Genomic DNA, 24,939 nt, shown 5'->3' with positions numbered 1-24,939 from the left:
AATCGTGGAAAAATCGCCAATCGACTCCTTTTCTCAAACGGTGTCTGATCCTAAAGTTTCGAGGAATTCTCACGAGCGGTTATGGAAATAATATTTTTGTCGAGTTTGCTTGTCCGCGACTGTAAGTATCTCGCATCTCGTATCATTTGCCCATTTTTGTATTTAACTTTGACTTTTACAGTGGCGCTTTCTCGAAAGGTCGGGACGTTCTCTGCTTCGGAAAGAGAAGCCAGGGGCGGGACGGGACCAGGGCAGGAAAGAAGTTAAGGAAGGAAGAGCGTGGGCGGTTCGTCACGTCCGGATTCTGCTTCGAGTTCTGCGTTCTGCGTTCTCGAACTTAGATTACAGTCGTTTGCATATGAAACCCGAGGTTGCGTTTTTCCGCGAGCGCGGAAAGTTGTTTGTCTTATCCAAACAGTCACGGTGAGTCACAGTGTGGCACCCGAGGGTACCATGAGCCACAAAGGTCAAAGAACTTGGACCAAAGCCTCGACACCGACATTTGCGTCAGTCTAAGGGTGGATAAAGAAGTGCAGAATATGTTTCATTATAAAATGGGAGCTGTACATTTTACACTACGGGACATAGAACAGTTGCGCACATGGATGATGACGGACGAGGGCCTCCTCGCAATGTCTAGTTGAACGCCTTCAATCATTGACTCATGAGCTCAGCACCTGCCCACTAGGAGGAGTAGGAAAAATAGGCACTGATGTCCATGCGAGTCCAAGTCTGTGTCGGAGGAACATTCAAGATGGAAAGCAAGGTCGGCTTGACTCGTTCTAAGTCTAACCTGAGCTCATTGACAGCTCCGTCGTCGCCGAGAATGTGCAGGACTGTTTGCAATTACCATGGGTATTAGTAGGTTCCGAAGATGCTAAGATGTAAAAGGAAGGTCCAGCATGTTCGAAGCAAGTAGGACGAGAGATGCGTACACGGCACAGTGTGTGCGGGCATTGTTGGAAGACTTCAGAAATGTCCGCGGTGACAAGTGTTCGTCACGTATTTGGCTAAGACAAACAACTTTCCGCGCGCGCGGAAAAACGCCACCTCGGGTTTCATATGCAAACGACTGTAGCATCACGCACAGACATCTACACTCCTTCCATGTGGTCGTTCGAATTCGGACGGTACAGGAAGAAAGGTCCAGGGTATATGCACGGTCAGGTCTCTCACGATCACGATGCGGCTCCTTGCCGTTGGCTAAGAATAATAACTGTCTGAATCTGCATATGTATAAGATTCAGATATCTATAAGAACTGTAACATATAAATCGAGTAGTGAAATAACGAGCGAGGATCGAAAGGAGAGAGCATATATGTGATGTGATGTGGCTCGACAGTCTAAGAGACTCAGAGACAGAAAAATAGAGTGAGAGCGAGAGTAAAATTCAGAACTTATTCAACGAGCGGTGGAGCGGTAGAGGGTGTGACAACAAAGTGATATGTCGGGCACTTAGCGCGACCATTCAGAAGGGAAAAGGAAAGAACGTATTGGGCTGTGTGATATGTCTGAATCACAACAGACAGTAGACAGGGTAAAATGAACGTTTGCACGGTGGACGGGCGGACGAAGTGCGTTATCAATAAAATTCCAGCAACGTCGTTGTCGCTAATGTCAAGTATCAAAATCTTACGGATATCGATAAATAATTACAGGGTAAAAGAATGAAGGAAGACTGTAACTGTAACTGTAACTGTAACTGTAACTGTAACGCATACGTCGACGCCGACTCGAGAAAGGGAAAGAAAAATAAGCGCATAAAGATGTAAGAAACGTAGGCAAGGTGGAGACGTAGAAAAGGGTAAGTAAGTAAGTAAAGTGCCGATGCCGAGTCACAATCAAGCTGATAATCGGAGAAGGAAGCGAGGTGGGTGGCCTGTTGAGGTAGAAGAGGTGGTGAAGAGGAGAGGTAGGAGACGGACAAACAAGAGAGGATAGGACGGACAAGACAGGACAGGACAGGACAGACAAGTGGCACGAGGCTAGGCAGGATGAGAAGGGACGAGGCGAGGCGAGGCGAGGCGAGACACGGTTTAGTAGACAATAGACAAGGGAGGGAGACACAAGACGGTCACAGAGATAGGAAAAACGAGAGATAGGAAGAGAGGAGAAAGTAAAAGCGAATAAAAACGGAACAATAAATCACACGGACGAGATGAAACCCAAGGACCAAAACGAGGAGAGAACGAGGCGGAAGGTGGAATGATACAACGGGAGTGCACAGCGAGAGATGGAAATGAAACGCAACAAAAGGACGAGGGGGGCGAAGAAGAGATGGCTCGGTAGCGGACGATGAGTAGAGCAGGACACAAGTGGGTAGATAGAGCCTAGTATGCGGCGGCGGCGAGGATATGTTTATGGGGTAATAAGCGACGACTCTCGTAGAGCTGGAAAAACAGAAACAGAAAAAGGAACGTGTGTATCCTCAAAAAAACAGTCCCACCCACATCTACTCCGGGTCTACTCCCTCGCCACCCAATCCGTACTCCTCCCCACCAACTCAATCGACTGATCCGTCGTCCAAAAACACCTCTCCGTCGCACTCCTGCCCGTCCACGCCTTCTGATCCCTCAGTATCATCGCCTGCTGCGCCCCAAAATTCCTCTGATCATGCCCAAACAGCTCCACATTCTCCTCCAACGCCTCGCTCAAAATCTGCATATCCTGCAGAATCGCCTGCATGATCCTCACCGCGCCCAGCGTCAGGACTTCCTTGCGGTTTCGGATGGTGGACCCGTGAGAGGAGGGAGGCGGGAGCGTGGAGGTGATGGTGGTGAGGACGGTGTGGAGGATTCGTTTGGTTTCGTTCATTATTTTTTGGGCTTGTGGGTAGTTTTTCCGGGAGACGAGAACGAGGGCTCGGGTGATCATGTCGGATGCTAGGAGCTCCATTCTCCGCCGGACGATGACCGGGTCGGACGTAGGCATCGGCGACGACCGTTGTTGTTGTTGTTGTTGTTGTTGGCCAGCGGGGAGGAGCGTGACGGTGAGGAGAACCGGGTGTGCGAGTCGAGAGACATGTTTCCCTGCGTTCGGGTCGTAGAACGATCCGTCGACTTCGAAGACTGGGACTTCGTCTATCATCCGATCCATCATCCCGTCCGTCAGATCCGCCATATCATCAATCGCGAGCGCGTCGAGCCCCATACTCTGATTAAACCTATCCGTCGCATCCAATGCCCTCCCCCCTCCCCCTCTTCCTCTCCCATGGCCCCCAGACCCAGCACCGCCATAGCCGAGCACATCCGAATTATCCAGCTCCAACTCCACCAACATCTCCTTCCGCTCCCCATACCTCAACTCCCCCACATCCACATCCACATGTCTCCCATCGCTCGCGACGATCGAGCTCGGCCCCCCACTAACCTTCCTAATCCTAAACCTATTCCCATCCACGATCTTCATATGCAACTTCATACTCATACTCCCAATACTCATCATGCCCCCCACACACCCCGCCAGACAATCCCTTAAATCGTACCAGTCCTTCACGAACGTGTACGTTCCGCTAGTGTGGTTCGACATCAGCCAGAGCGAGGCGGGGTCGTGAGAGCGGCCGTAGCCGAAGGAGTGGATGGGCACGTTGGCGGCTTCGGCGCGGGCGAGGACGAGGTCCATTTGGGCGCGTCGGGTGCTGTCGGAGGCGTCGCTGACGAGAACCATCCCCGCTGTGCTGTTCCGCGATTTGCGTTGGAGGACCACGTCGAGTCCTTTTAAACAAAACAAAAAATAGAAATAGAGTACCGTGTCATAATTAGCAAGAATAAGCATTGATGATATGAAGAAGTTGATGATGAACTTACCGTGATTAACAGCAGTAACAACATCCGTCTTCTCCTCCTTACTCCCCCTAACCAAAAACTCATCCTCAAACTCACCACCTTGCACATCCTCCTTCCTCACCCCAATCTCATCCACAAACTTCGCCAACCGCGCCCTACTCTGCGTCCTCCCCAAACTCAAAAACGGCGTCTTCCGTACCTTGCCTCCCATCCCGACCTCGAACGTCACGAGGCTGAGTCGATCGCGGATGCTCAATGACGCGATGATGAAATCGAGCGAAGCTTTAATGACGCGGATCTTGAGGACGGCTGTGGATGGCAATGCGTGTGGTGGCGGGATGGATATTACGAGGATGAGATCGAGGGGGGGATGTGGGACTGGAGTGAGCGAATTAGACGGTCCTTGGGACATATGCGGTTGAAACACCGCCGGCGTCTGTTGCGCATGCGCATAATGATGATGATGATGATGATGCATCCCCTCGTCCTCATCCAACGTCGAAAGTTTATGATGCAGACCCGCCATGCCCCCGTTCCGGGCCCCTATGGAGCCATGCGACGTAGACGACGAAACGGTGGATCTCGAGGAGGACCCATTGAGCAAACTATCCGTCGTACTCGCCGTCGTCCCCGTACTCCCGCTCAACATCCTCGCCGCCTTCGAGCTCCCGCCAAACTCCTCCATATCGAGCTGTGCCTCCGTCTGGTGGTGCTGCTGTGCCGGTGGTCGTTGGACAAGCGTGACGAGCGACTGGATATTCTGCTTCCACGTCTCTAATGATGGCCTCTCCTTGAAAATCAAAATAAACGAATCCAACCTCTCATCCTCCATATCGATCGTAAGACTCAACTCGCCCTGCACCGACGTATCCGTCACCTGCTTAATATGCCTAATATATATCCTCCCCTTCAACCTCAACACGCCCTTCCCCGCCTGACCCGCCGAGACGCCGGGCGAAGTCGATTCGCCGCCTCCAGAAGGCCCGGACAAAAACCGCCCAAGCGACCGTTTCTTCTCCTCCGCGACGCAGATGATCGCCTCCTTGAAGAGATACACGAAGAATTCGCGGACGAGCGAGTCCCGTCTCACGGACAACAGGTCGAACATCTGCAGCGGACCGAGGCCCGCGAGCGGATGTCCTTTCCAGTCGATGATACGGTTCCTGAGGTCCTCCGTGATCGCCCCAAACGGCGATTCGTCTTCCTGAACGAGCGAGGACGCACCGCCGCGGGGGGAGTACATATGCTGTCCCTGGTGGTGTTCTCGCTCCGAGCCCGTCATCGAGGACGCGTAGCGGTCATGGGACGTCGATATGGGTGAGGCGATTTGGGAAGTCGGGGGCGAGGACACGTTTCGGTGACGGACGGTCATGTCTGATACGTCGGAGAACTGGTGCGAGGTGTGCTGTTGGTGATGTTGTCTGTAAGGTCCCGGTGAAGAATCACGACCGAACGGAGAACTGCTGACCTCGCGCTGACTGCCATGGCCGTTCCGCGGACTGTTTCCGGAGGAAGAGGAAGGGGAGGGATAGTGGTCGAGCATGACCGGACCCGGAACATGACTGTTCCCGCGTTTGCTAGGGAGCTCGAGGACGACGATGCAGGTGAGCGCCTGTTGGGCGTCCTGCGTGCGCGTGATAGAAGAGAATTCGGGGCGGACTTGGATGGAGGGCGCGACGACGTATTGGGAGCGCTCGTTGCCGGACTTGGTCGAGTGCGCGTGGTCGATGGGGTCGTCTTCGTTTGGGTCGTAGGGTTGGGGTGCGGACGGATGTCGGCCTGGGTGGGAGCGGATGGAGGAGGGGGTTTCGCGACCGGGGTAGACTGTGCCTTCTGAGCGGTTGCCCATGCCGGTGAGAGCAGCGAGCTCTGATGTAATGTGGGAGTGATTAGAACAACAACAACAACGAACGAAAGGAGAAAGAAAAGGACGGACTGTTTGATTTTGCGCCGTCGCCGTCGCCTATCTTCATCGGACGGCGGCAGACGCCACATACGCCGAGGTTGGACCTGCGCACGACGGCGGGGGTGCGACCTGGGCCTGGGGGCGGGCCATAGACGGCGGTGAAGCAGGCCTAAACGGGTGTGAACAGACGAGTGATAGAGCAAAGTGTGGGAACGGACCTCGTGAAGCGCATGACCGCACTCTGGGACGATGTGTGGTTTCTCGCCGGGGAGACGGAAGGAGAAGCTGAGGGGCTCGAGACAGACCGGACACTCTGCCTCGTCCTCTGTGGCGTCGTGGCTGGAGACGACGGGGAGCGGGGCGGAGACCATGGTGGCGAACGGGTGGGGGCCGCTGGCTGCTGGGGGTTCTGGCGCGGGGGTGTTGTTGGAGGAACGAGCGGAGTGGGCGGAGTACGAAGAGTGAAGTGAGCCAGCAGAGGAGGCGCGTGTGGTGGTGCGATTTACAGAGAGGAGGAGGGAGGAGAAGGTCTGGTTCTGCCTTGTCTGTGGCAGGGAGAGGGCGGGCGAGGGCGGTGGCTGCTGTTGATGGGACTGGCGTGTGTGCTTGTTGCCTTTTTGGAACCAGCTGTTTGGCTTCATGTACTTGCACGCCGGACGAAGGGCCTCGCGCGGGGAGACGCTCTTGTCCTGGACGGCGACAGGCAAGGTGCTGAGGAGGAGGAAGGAGCGCAACGGCGCGGCCACGAGCGCACTCCCGATCCGCGAATTATATACCGCCGCCCTACAACGCACCCCGCAAACGGATCACGCCTCGCCCCTCGGCAATCCCTCATTTCCTTTTCATCTCCCTCTTCGAGTCCTCCTTATATATCCCATTTTATTCCACCTCGTACTCCTCGTAGCTCTCTGCACTCCCTCGTCGTCTCTCCCAACTCCCAACAGCGCGATATACCCTCGGCCTTTCCCGTCTTCGACCACCTTCGATTCAGATTTTCTCACTCGTCCATCTCCTCGCACCTCAAAGCTCTCCCACCCCCAGGCCCCATCCTCCCATTCGCTCCTCACCACACGCCAATCCACACCTTCTCTTTTTCCTTTCCAGGCTCCTCCAACCACCTTCCCGCGATCATTCCACTCCGCTCATCCTTTCGAACGAACGGACACAGATAAGATCAAAAAATATTCATCTCCAACCTAACAGCAACTAACTCCTTCCGGCGAATCACAGACGCCTCCGCACCCGCACCCGCAAATCGGGCGCATAGCCGCGTTCCTGTTACTGTTAACTTCTTCCCTCAAAGGAATCGGCAATCGGCACCCTCGTTGTCCTGGGGAGAGAGCCTCGCCGTGAGGAAGGAAGGTGTCCGGAGGTTTTCTGGACGAATATATCGAAGTACAAGTACGACGTCTCGACCCCGGGCCCCCTCCTTTCAGTTCGCCGTTTTCGATGTCCTTCCTTGCGTCATCGCGGACTTTCACCGTTTTCCCGATGTTGGTATATTAGCGTGGCACTCAGTGCGTTCTACTGGAAAGAGGGCAGAGTGAATGGTTCTTGCCATATGCACATGAACATGTAGGACTTCCACTGCACTGTATAAGTATTTGAACCCCTGGACCCCCTTCTCCTGTGTACATGCATGCACTGTATCCTCTAGTGCTTCCTGCTTCCTGCTTCCTACTTCCTGCGAACGCGGTTGGTCCCCTTTGGTCCCATGGAAGCATCGCATATTCGACTTCGTATTTTAATTTGCACCGTACGTATGCGCCGTATGTACCTCGAACTCCTGTCTTCCTTCGCCCTCCTCTTCCTTCGCCCTCCTTTTCCCCGGCTTTAGGACCAGGCTTAGCTGTAGATGTGATGGCGATGCGTTACGACGTAGCGATGCTTGAATCATTGAATCAAATGCCACGATCTACGTCTACTGCTGTCCGCTGTGCACTGTCCTTGGAGTCTGCTGCTGTCCTTGCTCCACTGCACTGCCACCACAATAACGACAACGACAACGACAACGGCGTCCTGTCCGTTCAGCGATACAGTACAGGGTACTTCTCGATCACATACACATGCATGCCAGTGTCTCCTAGCTTGCAGACTCTGACTCTGACTCTGACTCGTCACTCGTCATTCTCCTCGTCGCTCCTCGTACTCGTTCTCTTTTTCCATTGCCGTGACTCACACTCACAAAGTAGTATATGCGTACGGCAGCGCGAACGAGTTCTAACCTGCGGCCATTCATCGATCCGCATTCACCTTAGACTCCTCTTAAGCTTCTCGATGGACAACGGACAACGGACAAGATCTCTTGAGATTCCGCTCCGGGGTCTGCTCACATTATTGAAACTTGAAAAACAAGCGACCAACATCCCAGGACTGTAACCCACTATCCCACTATGTAAGTTATCCCGAGTCGTTCCGGCCGTTTTACTTACTCAGGCTCATGATCGTCCTTCGCATTAGTTCTCTAATCGTGCTAAGCTTGACTGGGATTCCTAACCCATAGCATAGCATAGGTATTAGGAAAGACTTTGTAGTAAAACGAAACACCCGCTGGCCCTCTCGATTCAGATACATCATACGACATGGTTGCCTATGGCTATAGCTAGATAAGTATATGGGTGGTGGGTAAGTAAGGACCTCGCATCTGAATCATCAGTCTCTGTCTCGAGCCCACTGATCGAGCGCGTTGAAACGATGAACGATGAACGACGAACGATAATCATCACCCGACCCAATCTCGTCGTAGAACCCTCCACCCTCCCCCTCGCCAATAACACTCCTATGTAACTATGTATCTGCCTTGCTTTGATGCTGATGTTCGTACATCTCATTACAGGGTGCCATGGCGCTTTGCAGTACTAAGTGACGCATATTGAGTATCTCCACACAGCTTGTCGACCCTCAGGCCTCAGGCTTCTGGCCCACCACCGTGACCCCGAGCTCATTTTCCGTTGGTAACAGTCCTGCATCTGATTCTGGATCACCTACTTCAGTTACAAAGAAAAGACATGAGTACGGCGGCGCGAACGGACGATTCGTTGATCCGTACCCATTCACCTTCTCTTCTCGACATGTCAGGTTCTATCTCCGGGGTCAAGCAATTTAGTTAAATGCAGAGGTAAGCGACCTATATCTCACTATCTCGCTGCGGCCGTTTATGTAAGGTAAATTCTGCACACTTCTACTCAAGGTCCTCACCCGTTTAGCTCGTGTATAGTATCTGTTCATCGTGCTTTACACTAGTACTGTTAGCTAATTTTGGCTGGGACTCTCATTCCACAGGAAGTACTTCCAGTAATAATAAAAAAACACTAACGCTCTCGACACGACACGTCTGTCATGCGTATGGTAGACACCTCGCATCCGAACGCTCACTCTCACACGACCATCAAGCCCATCAAACCGACAGACAACAATCCGGCCGAATCATCGACCCCACGCCTCTGATTGAACCCACGCTCACACTCCCTCACCACCAGTGCCAGGGTTCGCTTGATCATTCCTAAGTGCTCGAGTATCTGTCTTGCTTTGATGCTGATGTTCTCGTGACTTCCTCGTATGGTAATATGCGGTAAGTATGGTGCGTCTGTTCGTCTTGGTCTAGACTCAAAGTGAGCTTCAAGGTTGCGTACATTGGCGATTTGACCAACCGACGTTGATTGTATGTGAGCGGCCTGAGGCTACAAACCTCCTCCACGCTTTCCGTTGCCGGGTGGTTCGCTCGACACTCTTAAGTATCTGCTTTGATGTTCGCGTAAATTACAGGATATGGTGCGTCTTTTCGTCTAAACTCAAAGTAGGTTTCGAGATCGTGTACATATACATTCGCGACTTGGCTGGCGTGAGGTGCAAACCTCCCTCACGCTTTTTTTTGCCGGGCGGGGAGCACCTGTGTACATGCGCTGATATATATTGATGTTCACGTAACTTACAGGATATGGTGCGTCTTCGTCTATGGTGCAAACGGCTTAGTCATCACAACTTTTGTACAGCGGCCAATTTCGTCGGCGAAAGTCGAAATCCCCATTTATTGAAAGAAAATTCCTGGCACCCCCCTTGGTTTTCGGAAAATAATAAACAAATGAATTAAATATTATTATTTGGCGGGGTGGCCAAATCCAAAAGTTCATCTTTGCCAGTTTTGAGAATTTGGATAATCCCTCTAGAGGAACTCTTCCTTACATCAAAAGGAGTGTTTCTGGAAGAGGGATAGTGAAAATTCTCAAATCTCGGCCCGCGGCACCGTCCTCAACGTTGTGTACAGAAGTGGCGGCGTCTAAGCCGTTTGCACCATAAACTCAAACGGGCCCTCGAGATCGCATACGACAACTCGGTTCAAAGCGAGTCTTCTGAAATCTCTCTCTGATTCACGATATGTCACAAACCCGAGTACTTATATGGTCTTAGTTCTGTTCGTCCCTGCACCCGCCGCCGCGGCGTTCAGCTCTTTTCTGAGACACGTCGTCGTCCCATCACCCATCACCCAACATCGAGTGTCGAGCTTCGGATAAGTATGGACGCTTCTCGTCTTCGTCTTCGTCGTTCGGTACGCGATATCGATATCACGCTTTGATGTCGATGTTGATGCGAGTTGAGCCCTCCAAGTGCTTCTGCTAGGCACGTAGTATGCACGCACACACGCATGTGAATCCTTTTGTTCGGTGTGGGTGCTGGGTCTGGGTCTGCATCATGATACTGGCATGCGTTTTATCCGAGTCGTCTTTCAAGTTTGCGCTTGTGGCTCTCATTATGGACTTTGCTGCTTGCTGAAGAAATTTAAATTGACCATTGATGAGACGGATTGCCCGCCCCATTTTATATCGTATAAAGCAGGATATGTACGCCCTGGTGCGCTACTGCTTCAGGAATCACCTGGTGCGCTACTGCTTCAAGAATCATCAGTGTCCTTCTTCGCCTAAACTGGCAGGATCTCATGGTCGTCGTGAGTGTACTTAAATGGCGACGGATCCGGACTTGATCATGCATCAAGCTTTCTGGGATACAGCCAAGGCACAAGTAATGATTAATGATCGTCTGAATCTGTCTTTTCGCCATGATGGACTCCTTCGTGGCGTTACACCTCATTTACCGATACCGTGACTATACCTGACTTGACTAGAGCATACATCACCTCAGCTCGAACCGTCACGAGTCACTGAGTGAGTTCGCTTCGTCATCTTTCCTCGCCGTATCATGCAGCGTGCCCCTACGCTCGTCATGCAACGTCGAAAGCACCTTCACACGACTAAGGCGTAAGTTGCTCTCTGGCACTCATCATGGGCCCCCCTATCACCGTCACCGTCCAAGTTATCATGCAACAAACTCGCTCGGCCTTCTCGCATCTTTCGCATCACCGTAAATCGGGTATGCTTTGCGGCCACTGGCGTACGGTCATACGGTATGGCCTCGTCTGACAGTCCAGTCGAGTTGGCTGCATTACTTATTATTAGTTCTTATGCTGTTATGAGACTTGATACTCACAAGCGGTAGTATGACAGATGAAATATCAATGATGTTGATAGCACTGTGTCTGAGTGGCGTGGATTTAGCTATAGACTGGAGTGACAGTGATTGATTTTTGCGGATCATCTCCGTCCTCATCCGTAGCTCATGATCAGTGAGACTCAGTGCACCTTGAGATAGCGCCATTCCTCAGATCCCTCAGAGATGATAAAGCAACGGCTGACACGATGGAGACCAACGCAATGACATAAGAAGTGATATACTAATAGTGGGGGTGAGTCGTCGTCGCGTTTGACTCTTTTGCGTGTGGCGGGAACGTTCCTACTTACGCCACCGGTGGGCCACACTACAGCAAGCATATCAAATCATCTAGGAAGTTCAGAATCAATGACGATTGCATATTACACCAGAGAACGTAGCCAGATGACAAGATAGAGCCGCTCCAAGTCCAGGTGCAGGTATCGACCAGTCCATCCAGCCATCCATTCAGACCCTAGACATTCCAGTCTCGACTCTGATCTCTAGTATAGCTATACGTCACCGACTCCTCATCCCCACCCTTCTCCCTCCCCCTCCCCCTCCCCCACCCCCTCATCCCCGCACCCGCACCCGCACCCTGCCCCTCCTCCCCATCCCCCTCCCCGTCCGCCTTCTCTCCAAGCCTCCCATACCTCCACCACCTCCCATCAATCTTCCACCTCCACCCCGCCCTCACATTCACCCAAAGCGCCCTCGTCCTCTCAAACCCCCCAAAAATCGCATCATAGACCATCCATCCCAGTCCCAACAAGATCGGCGAAACGGCGATGACGATGAATACGGTGGTAGTGATGATAGGATCGTAAGGCGTGAAATCCGTCGTATGGCGCGCTTCGGAGGTGGGATCGAGGTTCATGGGAGGGTCGTACGGCGAGCCAGTCACGCTTGCGTTCGTTCCCGTTGAACCGAGGCTGTTGCTGTTGCCGGTGAAAGAGGAATTGGGATTGCTGGCATCGAGCATCCCTCCGCTACCGATGGGTGTCCTGTCGGGCGTCACGTAGCTGAAGACCATGAAGAAGAGAGACATGAAGAACATGGCGATGTAGAGGATGATGCAGATACGGACGCCCTCGGAGAGCCAGGCGACGGCGCGGAAGGTCATGGCGGAGATGGCGGAGGAGGCACGCGAGACGATCGAGGTGGTGGTTTTGGTAGTGTCGGAGGTGTCGTTTGTGGAGGTAGAACTGGTGGTCAGCGCCGATGGGTTCGTGGCCTTCTTGACTTTCGTGCTGGGAGGTGCGGCGGTAGGAGTGTTACGAGTTTGCCCATAGTGCGCGTGACCTGTCCGGTTGTTGGCTCTGATGGGGATGGGGACCGGAATCGGGGGCGGAGGGAGTTGAGCGGTGCGAGTGTGGCCATGGTGGGGATGGGCTTGGCTACGATGAGTGCGGCCATTATAGACGCGAGCAGTGCGGGTGTTAGTCTTGATCCTGACTGGGGTGGGAGGGGGAGCAAGAAAACCTGTCTTGAAGTCGACGTTTGAGTTGGAGGACTGCGTCCAAGTGGAGAAGGTGCTGGCCATACTGAGACGTCAATGTACTCGGAGGGAGATGACAAAATTGTCCAAGGATAAGTGGCTTCAAAGGATAGCAGGGAATGTGGGCTGGCGATCAGCGCTTAGGGACGAAGATATGGGCGCTCACTCGAAAACAGGGTAAAAGGGAGACAGTGAACATATCAACGACTATTTATATGATCCACGAGTCTTACAGTGACGTCGTCGGTTTGAAGCTAGTACTGCTGGTCTGAGACATTTTGAGAGACGATGCTGCCGCGAGTGAGTGGTAGTAGCGGGACCTCCGAGAGAAGCCCATACTCTACAGATGTATTGCGGTCGCTCGTTCGATTTCACGTAGATGATCACGGTGGCGAAGCATCTTGCATACATCGTATAGAATGATGTCCAGTCCTATAATCTAGAGGCATTCTTGTAGGCGTATGTGTGCATTGAAGGTCGTGAAAACCGCCTGAGTTTCCCGGTGAAGCCGACTGAGACGGAGATCGAAATGTCTGAGTCCGTCAACGCAGACTCTCCGAGACAAGGCAATATTGCGGACGCATCATAGAGCAGATATAATTCCGTACGTGGAGACGTTGTCTCAGGGAGACGACCTGGAGAACGTCGACGTGACTGCATTCACGAAGGCCTAAACCGAAGACAGAATTTCATCATTTCTTGGAAACCAGAAACAAAGGGATGGCAAGTGTGTACGGAAACACGACTACAACATAGCAGAACAAAAAGTACGCACTCGCACACAAGAAAATGCATCAACGCCCCATAAAACGAATAGCATGTAGGTCCAAACTATGGCAAAAGACGGTTGGTGATCATCCTCCGCCTCAAACAAGGAACTATTCCTCTCCCACCACCTCCGACCACAAGCACATATCCAAAGGAGAGTGCTCGAGGCATCATTGACGAGGCCAGTCAGAGACGAGCGACGCCGGTATGTGATGGTTGAGAGAAAAAAGAAAATCGTCCACGCGCGTTTTATTGAAGAGCGGGGGATGCCGGCGCCATGTTGGTGGTCCTGGATCTAGCCGACGTTGAACTGATGGCCAAGCGCGTTCGTTGGCCACGTCTCAACCACGAAGGGTGGCACCAGTGGATTGTTTTCTGTCGTACGTGGTACAAGCGGTATGTAGGATATTTTGATTCACATATTCCCCACTGCAATGCTTCTCAGGACTCGAGAAAATTTTCAGAGACCTTCCATCCTTCGAATGCTTCTGCGAGTCTGAGCAGAGTCATTGACAACCACGGCTGAATCGTCTACAGTGACTAGGACCCCAAACATATACTATACCTCGAACTTTTACCAAATATACACCTCAGGGCTTTTATGATGGCCGCCCGAACACCTCTCACGTCTCGTCCGATGGACCTCGTCTATTTCATATTCTTCGTGGTAAGTTCTCCATCACCTCCAACTTGAATTGATTTTCTGAAAGAGATATGCACTCCTTTACTACCAGATACATATACCTGCTTCGCTGATCATAGACTTCCAAACTTTATACCCAAAATTCATCCTCCCGGAATTCGTAGCAGCCATACCTCGCCTGTACTTCGACACGTATGCTGACCCTCTCATTGGAGGAGCAATGGGATACCTAGGGGACAAGCCCGAACTGGCCTGGTTCAAGAGCTTCTTGGTCCTCGAACTGTGAGCGCAACATAGCCCTCTACTTAGTTCTGTATCTTAAGCTGACGCTGGTTATGAATCCCAGGATCTTCCAATTCCCTGTATTCTTCATCAGCGCGCGCGGTCTCTGGAAAGGTACACACATTTGCCGTCCTATCGTCACCTACTCACTGAACTCTTGCGCGCACCAGACTCCAAAAGCGTCTACATCCTTATCCTAGTCTACGCCGCCTCAACCAACATAACCATCCTCGCCTGCCTCGCCACACTTTTTGCGACACCGATCACTACAATCGGAGTCCATGTGCCCGGTGCTATCACGTCCAAACAGCTATTCATGCTGCTACAGAGCTATGGGCCATTCTACGTCTTGACATTGGTCATGACGGTGGAAATGGCATTTAGGTGCCACAAACTCGTGCTAAAGGCAGCCAAGGTGGAGGACGCTGCGAAGACGAAGTAATCTTGAACTGGTGGATGTGTGGAAGTCCCCTTAGATCATTTCCGAAGAAATGCTTATAGTTCTTTGCATGGCGCGCCATCCGAGGAGTCTGACTGACGACGTTCATCGGCATCTTTTCAAGCGCTGCGAAGAGGAAGTGAGGGGATTTGGTGGCTCCTCAGACGTGCTTGCTTGATAGTCTTGGCTTTATCAACGAGAATGGAATATCTGTGACCTCGTTGATTTTATTGAGTCGCAGTCGGAGTGGATATCTTCGAGAACCTGGACCTCCCCTCGAGGCTTCGAATTGAATGCAGACGGCGATCGACCACGTGATCGCGGTTGAGACGCGACGCGTTCTAATTTTCAACATTTGGCCTTACGGACGTCACACTCCAGCCACACCAATTCTCGAAGGCTACGATCGACTATCACAGCTCCAAGCTTTTTCGGAAAGACAAAACAGATCGAACGCGAGCTTTGGACTGAGTTCAACACGAGCACGCCCCAATTCGCACTTTCCCACCTAGCACCAAACACAGGACTTGCATTTCCTGGCTGGTTGACTTTTAGGCTATAGCTTCGACTTCTCTTCTTACACACTCTCCTTCTCGCCGGCCGAGCAGCCCAGAGCCCTAAAACCCAAGCTATCTACAGCACTCTCAGTGCCCCTTCATCCCCCCAACAATGCCAGCCATCGTCTCAAGTACCTTCAGCTCGTCAGAGTCAGAACACACAACCGGCATGATGTACGCAAAATAGTTTTCTCGCCGGATTGGAGCTGATGGATTCTACAGCACATACAGGCAGGTAAACTACGACGACATCCCCATACAACCCACGCCTACTAGTACAACAATATCGGGCACTGGCGGGCATCACGTTGAGAGTGTCGTTCTAGCTGCCGCGTGCGGAATTATCGCTTCTGGACTCTTCATACTCGTAAGCAACATCTCCCTTGTTGTTTTGAAGCATTTCCTGAGTTATCTGTTTTATGTGGTTGGGCGGTTATATAGGTCGTATTTCTTCTCCTCCGCCGTCGAACACAACACGCCGTCGGCCGCTCGCAAAAACATATGACCTGGATGCAACGCTCCAACGAATGGGGCGGACACTTGCCAATCCAGGTGGAGCTGAAGACTGCGTCGTTAACTAGATCGAAGTCGGAGCTGACTACGAATACTACGCAGGAGAGGAGTTTGTCGGATGAGAAGTGAGTTATTCCTCGATTTATTCCTCACCTCTTCTTTCGCTTCGTATACTCCTCCAATCTTTACTCCTTGTCATTCCCTGACCTCTCACCATTGGCTGCGCGACAATTACAGAGAGTGTTATGTCGTCCACCCACCCAGTCCACCCTTGAACGCCTTCATCCATCCCGAACGACACAACTCAGGCACACCACCTTTCGTACATTCCTCTCGATTCTAATAATACACGCATATCCTCCATCGACACACACTCCGCATTCTTGACCTCGGACCTTCTCCTGCATCGCACTCGAGTCTTTCAACTGTATCGTTATACCGTCTCCAGCAGACCTCGCCCCGCTTTGTATCATCTCATCTCACGACCATTGACGCAGATCATGACATCTTGTACTTTCTAGTATCTTCGTCCTCGCCTTATCTCCCTCGGGGTCTGATATCCATCGCTGTATCCTTATTCTGCCTTTCGTTTTGTCTAGGATTCGGACTAGCACTTAGACCGTCTCGCTGTAACTCTGGCATATTCGCACTCGTGTAGTCGATGTACTCTCGTGTCTCTTCTTATATAGAATTCCACCTCACAGACATCGAGAAGTCAGCTGAAGGTACTGTGAGTGCTGTGGCATGTAGGCTCGCTGACGCGACTTAAGAATAGCACGGTACATGATGTATTGTGCACCAAAACAGCGTTGCCGAAAATGGGATAAGGGCGAGTGTGACAAAAAGGATCAGGAAGGTCTTCGGTTATAGAACTGTCAAGTGCGTAGCAAAGATTAATGAGTAGCATTCGAGAAGACCATAGTTTATTTTGGCCATGCTCTTTGATTCAGCTCTTCAATTGCAACTCGGTTTCACTTCCAGATGTCATCTTCCTGTCATGGTGAGGTTATGTCCGATAGCATTGCGTCCAATGACCGGTTGTATGCATTCAGAACGGTTCGTACCAATAAAATTGTGTCCAGTAGTACATTTTATCTTCGCCTCTGTTTCCAGACGTATAACGAACATTAAGTTTGGGGCACGGTCCCCAGAGCGTACTCGAAGTCGGCAATGATGTCGAGTATACTCTCGATGCCGACGGATACCTAGACATCGGAAGTTTAACTATAAAGGTCGTCGTTCGCTCACGCCGAGTGCAAAGGCTCACCCTGATCAAGTCTGGCGTCACGCCCGCAGCACACTGCTCCTCCGTGGTCAACTGCTGGTGGGTCGTCGTCGCAGGGTGGATAACAAGCGTCTTCGCATCCCCTGTACCCATTCAATCCAAATCAGTATCCCATATCCCACGACAACGCTGGTCAATAAGCCAGCCACAAACCACTCACCGACATTCGCCAGATTACTCGCCAACATCAACGAATCCACAACCTTAGCCCCCACCTTCGGATCCTGTCCACCCTTCACCCCAAACGTCAACACGCCCCCATACTCTCCCTTAACCCTAAACAGCCTATTCGCCAACTCATGCGACTCGTGGCTCTTCAAGCCCGGATAGCTCACCCACGCGACCTTCTCGTGGCTCTCTAGGTACTTCGCGAGCGCGAGCGTATTCTCGTTGTGTCGCTGTCCGCGGAGCGAGAGCGTCTCGAGGCCCTGGAGGAGGAGGAAGGCGCCGAACGGGTTTTGAATTGCGCTGAGGTCGCGCATGATTTCGAGGCGGACTTTCACGGCGTAGGCTACGCGGCCGTACGTTTCGGCGAAGATCATGCCGTGATAGCCCTCTGCGGGGGTAGTGAAGGAGGGAAATTTGCCGGAGGTATAGTCGAAGTTTCCTGGAAGATCACAATATGTTTAGGTTAGGGTGCTGAAGCTGAGGGGGAGGCCGGAGGAGTAGTGGAGGAAGGGACGTGCCGGCGTCGACTATAACACCACCCATGGTGGTTCCGTGCCCGCCGATCCATTTTGTGGCGCTGTGGACGATGATGTCCGCGCCGTGATCGATAGGGCGAACGAGGTAGCCTGGTTGGATTCTTTGTGTCAGCTGTCGATGAATCTCAGGGAGAGGCATAGAAACGCACCACCCATTCCGAACGTATTGTCCACCATAAGAGGAATCCCATGCTTGTGCGCGACCTGTCCAAGGCATCGTTGAGCTTCTAAATGAACTCGTTTAAGAACGATGTATACTATATACCGTGGCAATATCATCCAAAGGGCTGACGTTGTGCTTCGGGTTGCCCATGGTCTCGACGTAGATGGCCTTGCTCCTATCGTCGATGGCAGCCTCGAATGCGGCGGGATCATCAGAGGTGACCCACTTGACGCCGATACCGAACTTCTTGAGCAGTACTGTGGTGGACATATTCGCGTTCAATAAAAATATCTTCCCCTCATTGAAATATCCCGACGACGTACCTTTGAACTGGTTATACGTCTATGGGGAGAAAAAGCATGTCAGCCCCGACGACCTCACACTATAAAGCCAGAAACATGGGACTTACCCCGCCGTAAAGGTATGAAGTAGAAACGATGTTATCGCCCGAATCAGCGAGAGCAGCAATGGCCGAGAACTGGGCTGCATGGCCACTTGACGTAGCCACCGCAGCTACGCCACCTTCCAAGGCTGCCATCCGTTTTTCGAAAACATCCTAGATACAATAGTAGGGCAATTCAGGCACTTTGCAGAGACAAGGGGCGAGAGGATGTTAGAGTACTTACCACGGTAGGGTTTCCCATGCGCGAGTAGATGTTCCCAGCCGTACGCAGGCCAAAAAGGTTCGCGCCGTGCTGTAGGCCATGCCATCAGCATCTAACCCACACATTTGGAGTGAAGGGCATCGAAGAAGAAAGCGTATGCGGGAAGGCGTAGAGGTCGCATGCACAGAAGAAAACAGCCGTAAGCGAAGAGACGTACGGCAGAGTCGTTGAAGCAGAACGAGGTCGACGAGTAGATGGGAGGGGCGCGAGCATTCGTTGCTGAGTCGGGTTCTTGCCCAGCATGCAATTGAAGCGTCTCGAATTCCGGTGCACTATTTAAATCCAAAGCACAACAATGCCCAAGAGAGGTTATGCATGAGCTACTCCTTGGAACAAGATACGAGGACTCACCGATGGAATTTAGTGGCCTGTCCTGTCAGACCTGGCAGCATTTTTTAAGGTTGTGTCTGGATGATGAGTATGTGTAGAGGTTATTCAAGGAGAAGATATCACACAGCTAGAACGGCTAGGCGGAAAAGAGGACTGGGAGCTGGAGTTCAGGAGTGTGACACCTCTCGTATAAATACCATCGAGAGTTCACTTAACAGCCCGCACGGATAGGCGGATGAAGTGGGAACGTAATGCCACGGGATGTCTTCCCACTCGCATCGGTGGAACCTGAAGTGGACGAACACTTCTAAGTGTCTGTTTGCCTGCCAATGACCCTACAGCTGCTCGGACCCTGGCATGTTCCGTGGTGTCGAGCGTACAAGGTATGGTGACCTGACGTGTTACAAAACGCGGGGAGGTTCGGGGGAAGAAGGATTGAGTCACGAAGGCCTCGGGTAGAAGGAGTACTCTTTGTCGTGAACAATGCTGAGGTAGGAGAAGCATTCATGAGAACTGAGTAAGTGTAGAACAGCGTTGCGAAAAGAGTCAATGGTTGTGGCCAATGGCAGTAGCACTATGGAACACTTCCGGGTCACCCGAGTCTCGACGAGGTTCGGTCCCTGAGCGACACGGCGACTCCCCATAGAGGGTTCGGATTGGCCGGCTCCTGGTACAGCTGAATAGGTTTCTTACAACGAAATCGTGCCCAAGCTCTTGGAAAGAAACCCTTGGCGTCCCGAGCTGTAGAACACCGAGAGGTGGCCGAGGCAGGCAGCCAGGTAAGGCGAGACCTTGAAACTCATACAAGGAAGATACTTACTCACCATCTCCTCAAAGAACCAGGGTTTGTGTATAAAGACGACGTATCGAGGTCATTGGGGACATCGGGTGCGTTACGACCTGGAAAACCAGAAGCCAATCAGTTTGCGACCAATCATCCTATATAAGATGATTCTTTATGCGGGATAGAAGGCGCAATTGAGCATCGAATAGACTCTCAACAGCACCCGTCTTCGTTGCAGTCTATTCGGAATAGGTCTACAGTGAGATCGACCGGCCAGTATTCAGGAATTGTCAGGACTCGATTGGCTAAAGAAAAGGTTTCGACCACAGTGCTGACAATCCAACCGTAGATTTCTCCTCACTATCCATAGACAAAAGAGAGTCGGTCACGAGACCATGTGAGGGCGACTCGACCTCGAACTCTCCAAACAACTTCCACGAAAGCGCGTGAAAATCTGGAGGAAGCCAGAGACACGGGAAACGATACTCGAAGCCGTTGAAGTAGCCAGCCAAGTGGATGATAATTCCATCGAGAGAGTTCCAGGTGCTACCATTACTGTCATATTATTGTCGAGCGCTCGGAGTCATGGCGATCGCGTCGCAACTACCCTAAGGGGCACACAGAGCTCTGAATAGGAAGGCCAAAGGTAGATGTAAGCACAATGAGTCTTGTGACATTACACGCAGATCGCTGGCGTTAACAGTTGTACCTCGATGCATACGCAGGGGATTGTCCATCCACATTTCTGTCCGGCTGACTATGGCTCCTTGATGCGTCGGATATTTTGGGATGAAGCACCATAGTCAGCAACATCAATATGCCGTCTAGATGCTTCGCGAGCGCCCCTTGCCCTGTTACCACTTACGAGCATTCGCCGGACGGCACGAAGACAATCATTGTGGCTGGCTTCAACAGGACGCAGAAAGTAGAAGATGTTCACCTGGGCTCACCGTTACTAGATAATCTTCGGTTACTACAAGGGATGACCCAAATATTTTACGGAGATGAAGAAACTATTGTGCTGTCTCCAAGTTTCTGCAAACCAGGGCAACATATATGAATGCCCGACGATGGAACGGTTTGGGGATAAATTGAGGGCGGTCCGGCGGCTCGAACTTGAGACCTTTGCGGGGAACAAGAAAGGCTCGCGTAGGCGTAAAGTTCATCGTTGTTTGGATGTGTAGGGTGCTATTGACTTCAAATATACGAACGCCTGAATTTATGGCAATTTATTGGAGAGAAAGAAGCGGGAGAGAGCAAAGGAACCGAAGGCGGAGAGATGAAGTGCGCGTGCCTGCCATGCCGGGAAGAGGTGGCCCATTTCCGAATTCGGACGGGCTGCGGCAACTGGCGAGGGCGCCGTTACGAGCGTCGGTAAGTGGTGCTGCCATCGTTGACCACGGTGAACGCTACGTGCTCGTCGCTGTCTCCCTCGTCGTTCTCTACCGCTCCTTGATCCTGGACGTTCCTTCAGCCCTGTCTCGTGCCACTCGTATGTTTACTGCCCCGACTGCGCGTTCCCATCGGTGCTAAAACAGGCTCTGGCAAAGCAGGGAAATAGTGCACTGATGCAGCCCTCCGACGACGAAATCCAGCGCGAGGTCGCCAGCCTCCGCGACTTTCGACGGCGCTCGACGGCGCAGGGCGGTGCGCCCCACATCCTTGACCCCGATCTCCCCTCGCCGACGTCGCAGAATGCACGAGACGGATACTGGACGCCAACTTCATCCACGACCACAAGCGACTCCTCCAGCGACTCGCACTCCCATGAAGAATCAGTCACTAGCGTCGACAGCTCCACCGATGACCCCTTCCACCTGTTCTGGGTCCCAGCAAACATGCATCCAGAGATCGACCCCGCACAGTTCCGCACTTTCCTCAAGGAACATGCTCGTGCGCCAGGCGAAGGCGCGGAGGCATCACTTACCCGCGAACGTTCGCTCGGCTCGGCCTCTCTAGGACGTAAAAAATCGATGCTTAGCAGGCAGTACAAGCCCCAGGAAGGGGATGGTGTGGAGGAGGAGATGGTCCTTCCACTTCGGAGAAACAGGTCCAGCCTGTACCAACAGTTGAGCGGCCCGCAACTTACCATCAGCGATCTCGAGAGACTCGACGAGCTGGCGGAGGAGGCTACCCAATCCAGTGATCCTTCTAAGCTTCGGAGCGTGCTTCGTCGCAGTCTTAGTATGAACATGGCCCCTTCAGGTTCGTCACTCATCTCGCATCGCATATGACCATCAACACCATCATCCTTTCCGCGCCCTCGGTGCTAATGATCGCGCCGCATGCCATTCTTGCAGTCATTGACAAGATGGACGATGTACCTGATATTGGCGACGAAGCCGACTCACCCATCATCGTCCCTCGTCCTGGCCAAATTCTCCGTCGTGCTGCTCGCACCAAGATTCGCAAGCCGGGACAGACCGGAGAAGGCGCTCATCGATTCAACGCTACTCGCAGAGGCTTGGGCCGCTCAGGCTCTACCAGTAATATCGAAACCACACCCTCCGAATCTTCCGATCCTCGTGCTTCGACATCGAGCGAGCTATCCTCGAGCGACCATGGTGAGACTACTACTGAACGCCCAAGACGGCAGCGAGTGACCAGCAACGAAAGCTTCCTTGATGAGACGCCTCGTCTTGTTCGGCCGGAATCTTACAGCGTCGAGTCTTTCATCTTCGATTCTTATGCCTCTGATGACCACGGGATTGACGACCTCGCATTATCTCTGACGACCGAACCTACACCCATCCTAAATCAGGCCGCACCTGCACCGGAGCCTGCCATTCGACGCACTGCGTCACCGACACAGCTCCCTACTGTACCCGAGGTAGACTCACGCGAGGCGACGCCTTCCATTTCACCTGCTGTTTCTCCGCCCGCTGCTCCTTCCCCTGTTCTCCATCACCCACAGCCCACCCGTGCCCAAATCCCAGCCGACGAGCAAGTCGAATCGCGTACTCCTTCTCCTGAAGTCAAGTCATCCTACGAAAATGGGACACCGCCACGCTCGTCCGTCTCTGAACCTCCCACTCCTACGCCCGCTACACCACCCTCAATAGGCTACGACTCGAGGAAGGACAAAGACAAGGATAAGGACAAGAAGGGTCTCTTCGGGAAATGGGGAGGTGAGAAGAAGAGTAAGAAGGAGAAGGAGCGCGAGGCCAAGGAGAAGGAAAAAGAGAAGGAGAAGGAGCCTGGTTTCTTTGGCTCTTTCTTCGGTGGCTCGAAGAAGAAACAAGACGAAACGTCTCCTGGGCTCGGTACCGGCTCTCACCGCGAAGCTGCCGCCGCCCTCCTCGGCGCCTCCAAATCCTCGAAGAGTTACGTTCCCTCTCCTTCGCCACAGCCGATCGGTGCACTGGGCAATTACGCGCGATATCCCATCCATGTCGAGAGGGCGATCTACAGGCTGAGTCATATCAAGCTCGCGAACCCGAGGCGGCCGCTTTATGAGCAAGTGCTGATCAGTAACCTCATGTTCTGGTATCTGGGGGTAATAAATAAGGCGCAGCAGGCAGCACAAGCGGCGGCGACTCCGACGGCTGGAGTGGGTGCGGGTGCTCAGGCTGAGCCTACAACGGCGGCTCCGGAGAGCGAGATGGACCAGGCGGAAAGGGAGCAGAAAGAAAGGCAAGAGCAGGAGAGGGCGGAAGCTGAGCGGCAACAACAGCAGATGGAGAGGGAGGCGGCGGAGAAGGAACGGCTGGAGCAGCAGCAGAAGTCGCGGAAGGGTACGTTGAACAAGGCGGGCCCTCCGGCTGGAGGAAATCGCAGAGCCGAAGTGCCAGTGCGAGGGCCACAGTACGATATGCAGCATCGTGCGATGGAAAATGAGTACGGAGGCGGCTACAATTCCAGACCTTCATCTGCACCTCCTGGGCAGGCGCCTGCTCAACCCAGAGGATCTTCCGACGCACCCCCCGCATTCCACGCTGGTCAACCTTCCGTCGCACAGCCGCAACCTCAACACGCGCATTCCGCCAGCAGTCCGAATAACTTCTACGTCGGAGGAGGTCCTGCAGGAGCTGGTAGTACGCCGCCGCAGGCTCCAAGATCAGCGAGCCCGAGTAAGTCCCACTTACCACCCGGCGCGATGCCTCCGCCGGATCGGGACCAGCCCTGGCATTCGCTTGCATCTCCCCCGCTGAACCTAGATCTATCATCCCCTTCAGGTCGGACAGGCTCTCCGCCAGAAGTTTCCAATGCTCGGCATTCTCGATCGCCACCGCCACACAACTCCAACAGGTACGGCGTGGCAAATGAGAAGCACGTAGCTGGGAGTGGCGGTGGAGGTAAGGTGCCGGCGCGCTCGATTTCGGCGCAGGCGGTCCCGCCGCAACACGGACATCATCATCATCATTCGGCAGGTGGCGGAGCGTTGTTGAACGGTAAGGGGAGAAAGGCGGTGAGCGCTCATGCAGCGCCACCGGTGAATATGAGGAGGACGAGAACGAGTGAAGGCGGTGAGGAGGAGGATGTACCACTGGCGCTGTGGCAGCAACAGCAGCAACAGAGGAAACGATGATTCAAAGGGAAATTGGGGCAGCATGAGACAGGCTTGTGGCTGACGGTTCGTTTTTCTGGTTTGTTGGCTTGTTTCCCTCGATCTTAGGATATTTACTCTCCTCTATTCTTCTCGTCCCCACTCGATGTTTATCATTTCCTCCCCTCGCTCCTGTACGTGATGTTGTTAAATCGCCGCCCACTGTTGATCCTACCCTCGGGCCCTCGCTCTAGACGCTCTCGCTCTGAACTTTTCTCGTTATGTAGTGACGCATCTAAATCCCTCCTCGCTGTCACCGCTCTCGGCTTCTAATTGGCGCACTTGCCATCGCGCTCCACCTCTTTCGTGTCACCCTTTCACCCCTCATTTCATCTCTTACTATTCCAGCACCGAACATTCGTCATTGTGATCCATCGAATCAAACCCCAACACGTATAATTTCGCCCCGTCTTATACCGTACAAATATTCCTACCCCAGGCCTGGACCATCATTCTGCCCCGCACCCATAACCCAACTATCCTCGCATCGAATCATCCGCGCACCCGCCCACCTCCCCTCGCCAAACCTGACTCCCCCACCCCCTCCCTTTTCTCTTCTCCATGCAGTACTATTACCTTATTATCGACG

The 24,939-nt window shown here is 52.9% G+C and overlaps 6 protein-coding genes across 6 annotated transcripts; 3 read left to right on the top strand and 3 right to left on the bottom strand.

The window, feature by feature from the left end:
• Window positions 1–1,775: 1,775 nt before the first annotated feature.
• On the bottom strand, window positions 1,776–6,297 carry STEHIDRAFT_79088 (uncharacterized protein). The gene is made up of 4 exons (XM_007303973.1): window positions 5,911–6,297; window positions 5,723–5,861; window positions 3,808–5,655; window positions 1,776–3,714 (listed from the first exon to the last, which is right to left on the bottom strand). The coding sequence occupies exons 1-4, from the start codon at window positions 6,061–6,063 to the stop codon at window positions 2,465–2,467; spliced, it is 3,390 nt and encodes a 1,129-aa protein (XP_007304035.1). The 5' UTR covers window positions 6,064–6,297; the 3' UTR covers window positions 1,776–2,464.
• Window positions 6,298–11,648: 5,351 nt separating this feature from the next.
• STEHIDRAFT_139426 (uncharacterized protein) lies at window positions 11,649–13,281 on the bottom strand (the record flags this gene model as incomplete). Its single annotated transcript, XM_007304204.1, has 1 exon — window positions 11,649–13,281. The coding sequence occupies exon 1, from the start codon at window positions 12,714–12,716 to the stop codon at window positions 11,649–11,651; it is 1,068 nt and encodes a 355-aa protein (XP_007304266.1). The 5' UTR covers window positions 12,717–13,281.
• A 762-nt stretch (window positions 13,282–14,043) lies between these two features.
• STEHIDRAFT_156895 (uncharacterized protein) lies at window positions 14,044–14,806 on the top strand (the record flags this gene model as incomplete). The annotated part of the gene is made up of 4 exons (XM_007304203.1): window positions 14,044–14,106; window positions 14,174–14,364; window positions 14,429–14,478; window positions 14,535–14,806. The coding sequence occupies 4 exons, from the start codon at window positions 14,044–14,046 to the stop codon at window positions 14,804–14,806; spliced, it is 576 nt and encodes a 191-aa protein (XP_007304265.1).
• A 666-nt stretch (window positions 14,807–15,472) lies between these two features.
• STEHIDRAFT_156894 (uncharacterized protein) lies at window positions 15,473–16,002 on the top strand (the record flags this gene model as incomplete). Its single annotated transcript, XM_007304202.1, has 3 exons — window positions 15,473–15,534; window positions 15,592–15,727; window positions 15,802–16,002. 3 exons carry the CDS (start codon window positions 15,473–15,475, stop codon window positions 16,000–16,002), a joined length of 399 nt encoding a protein of 132 aa, XP_007304264.1.
• A 916-nt stretch (window positions 16,003–16,918) lies between these two features.
• Window positions 16,919–19,082, bottom strand: STEHIDRAFT_147140 (O-acetylhomoserine ami; the record flags this gene model as incomplete). The annotated part of the gene is made up of 11 exons (XM_007304201.1): window positions 16,919–17,078; window positions 17,141–17,241; window positions 17,319–17,765; window positions 17,845–17,952; window positions 18,012–18,066; window positions 18,128–18,282; window positions 18,349–18,367; window positions 18,435–18,581; window positions 18,652–18,720; window positions 18,848–18,962; window positions 19,042–19,082. The coding sequence occupies 11 exons, from the start codon at window positions 19,080–19,082 to the stop codon at window positions 17,001–17,003; spliced, it is 1,335 nt and encodes a 444-aa protein (XP_007304263.1). The 3' UTR covers window positions 16,919–17,000.
• Window positions 19,083–21,103: 2,021 nt separating this feature from the next.
• STEHIDRAFT_139423 (uncharacterized protein) lies at window positions 21,104–24,332 on the top strand (the record flags this gene model as incomplete). The annotated part of the gene is made up of 5 exons (XM_007304200.1): window positions 21,104–21,178; window positions 21,343–22,009; window positions 22,105–23,874; window positions 23,980–24,099; window positions 24,175–24,332. The coding sequence occupies 5 exons, from the start codon at window positions 21,104–21,106 to the stop codon at window positions 24,330–24,332; spliced, it is 2,790 nt and encodes a 929-aa protein (XP_007304262.1).
• Window positions 24,333–24,939: the final 607 nt, after the last annotated feature.

The sequence above is a fragment of the Stereum hirsutum genome (assembly GCF_000264905.1).
Source record: "Stereum hirsutum FP-91666 SS1 unplaced genomic scaffold STEHIscaffold_7, whole genome shotgun sequence".
Classification (NCBI taxonomy): Eukaryota; Fungi; Basidiomycota; class Agaricomycetes; order Russulales; family Stereaceae; genus Stereum; species Stereum hirsutum.
This window is presented reverse-complemented; position numbering and strand designations above follow the sequence as displayed.

Bases quoted from the DNA above. Each gene is read 5' to 3' on its own strand.
- STEHIDRAFT_79088 (XM_007303973.1), bottom strand. From the start codon at position 6,063: ATGGTCTCCGCCCCGCTCCCCGTCGTCTCCAGCCACGACGCCACAGAG. The intron at 5,656-5,722 runs GTCCGTCCTTTT...ACATTACATCAG, and splicing joins CGACGGCGCAAAATCAAACA to AGCTCGCTGCTCTCACCGGC. The intron at 3,715-3,807 runs GTAAGTTCATCA...TTTGTTTAAAAG, and splicing joins TGTTACTGCTGTTAATCACG to GACTCGACGTGGTCCTCCAA.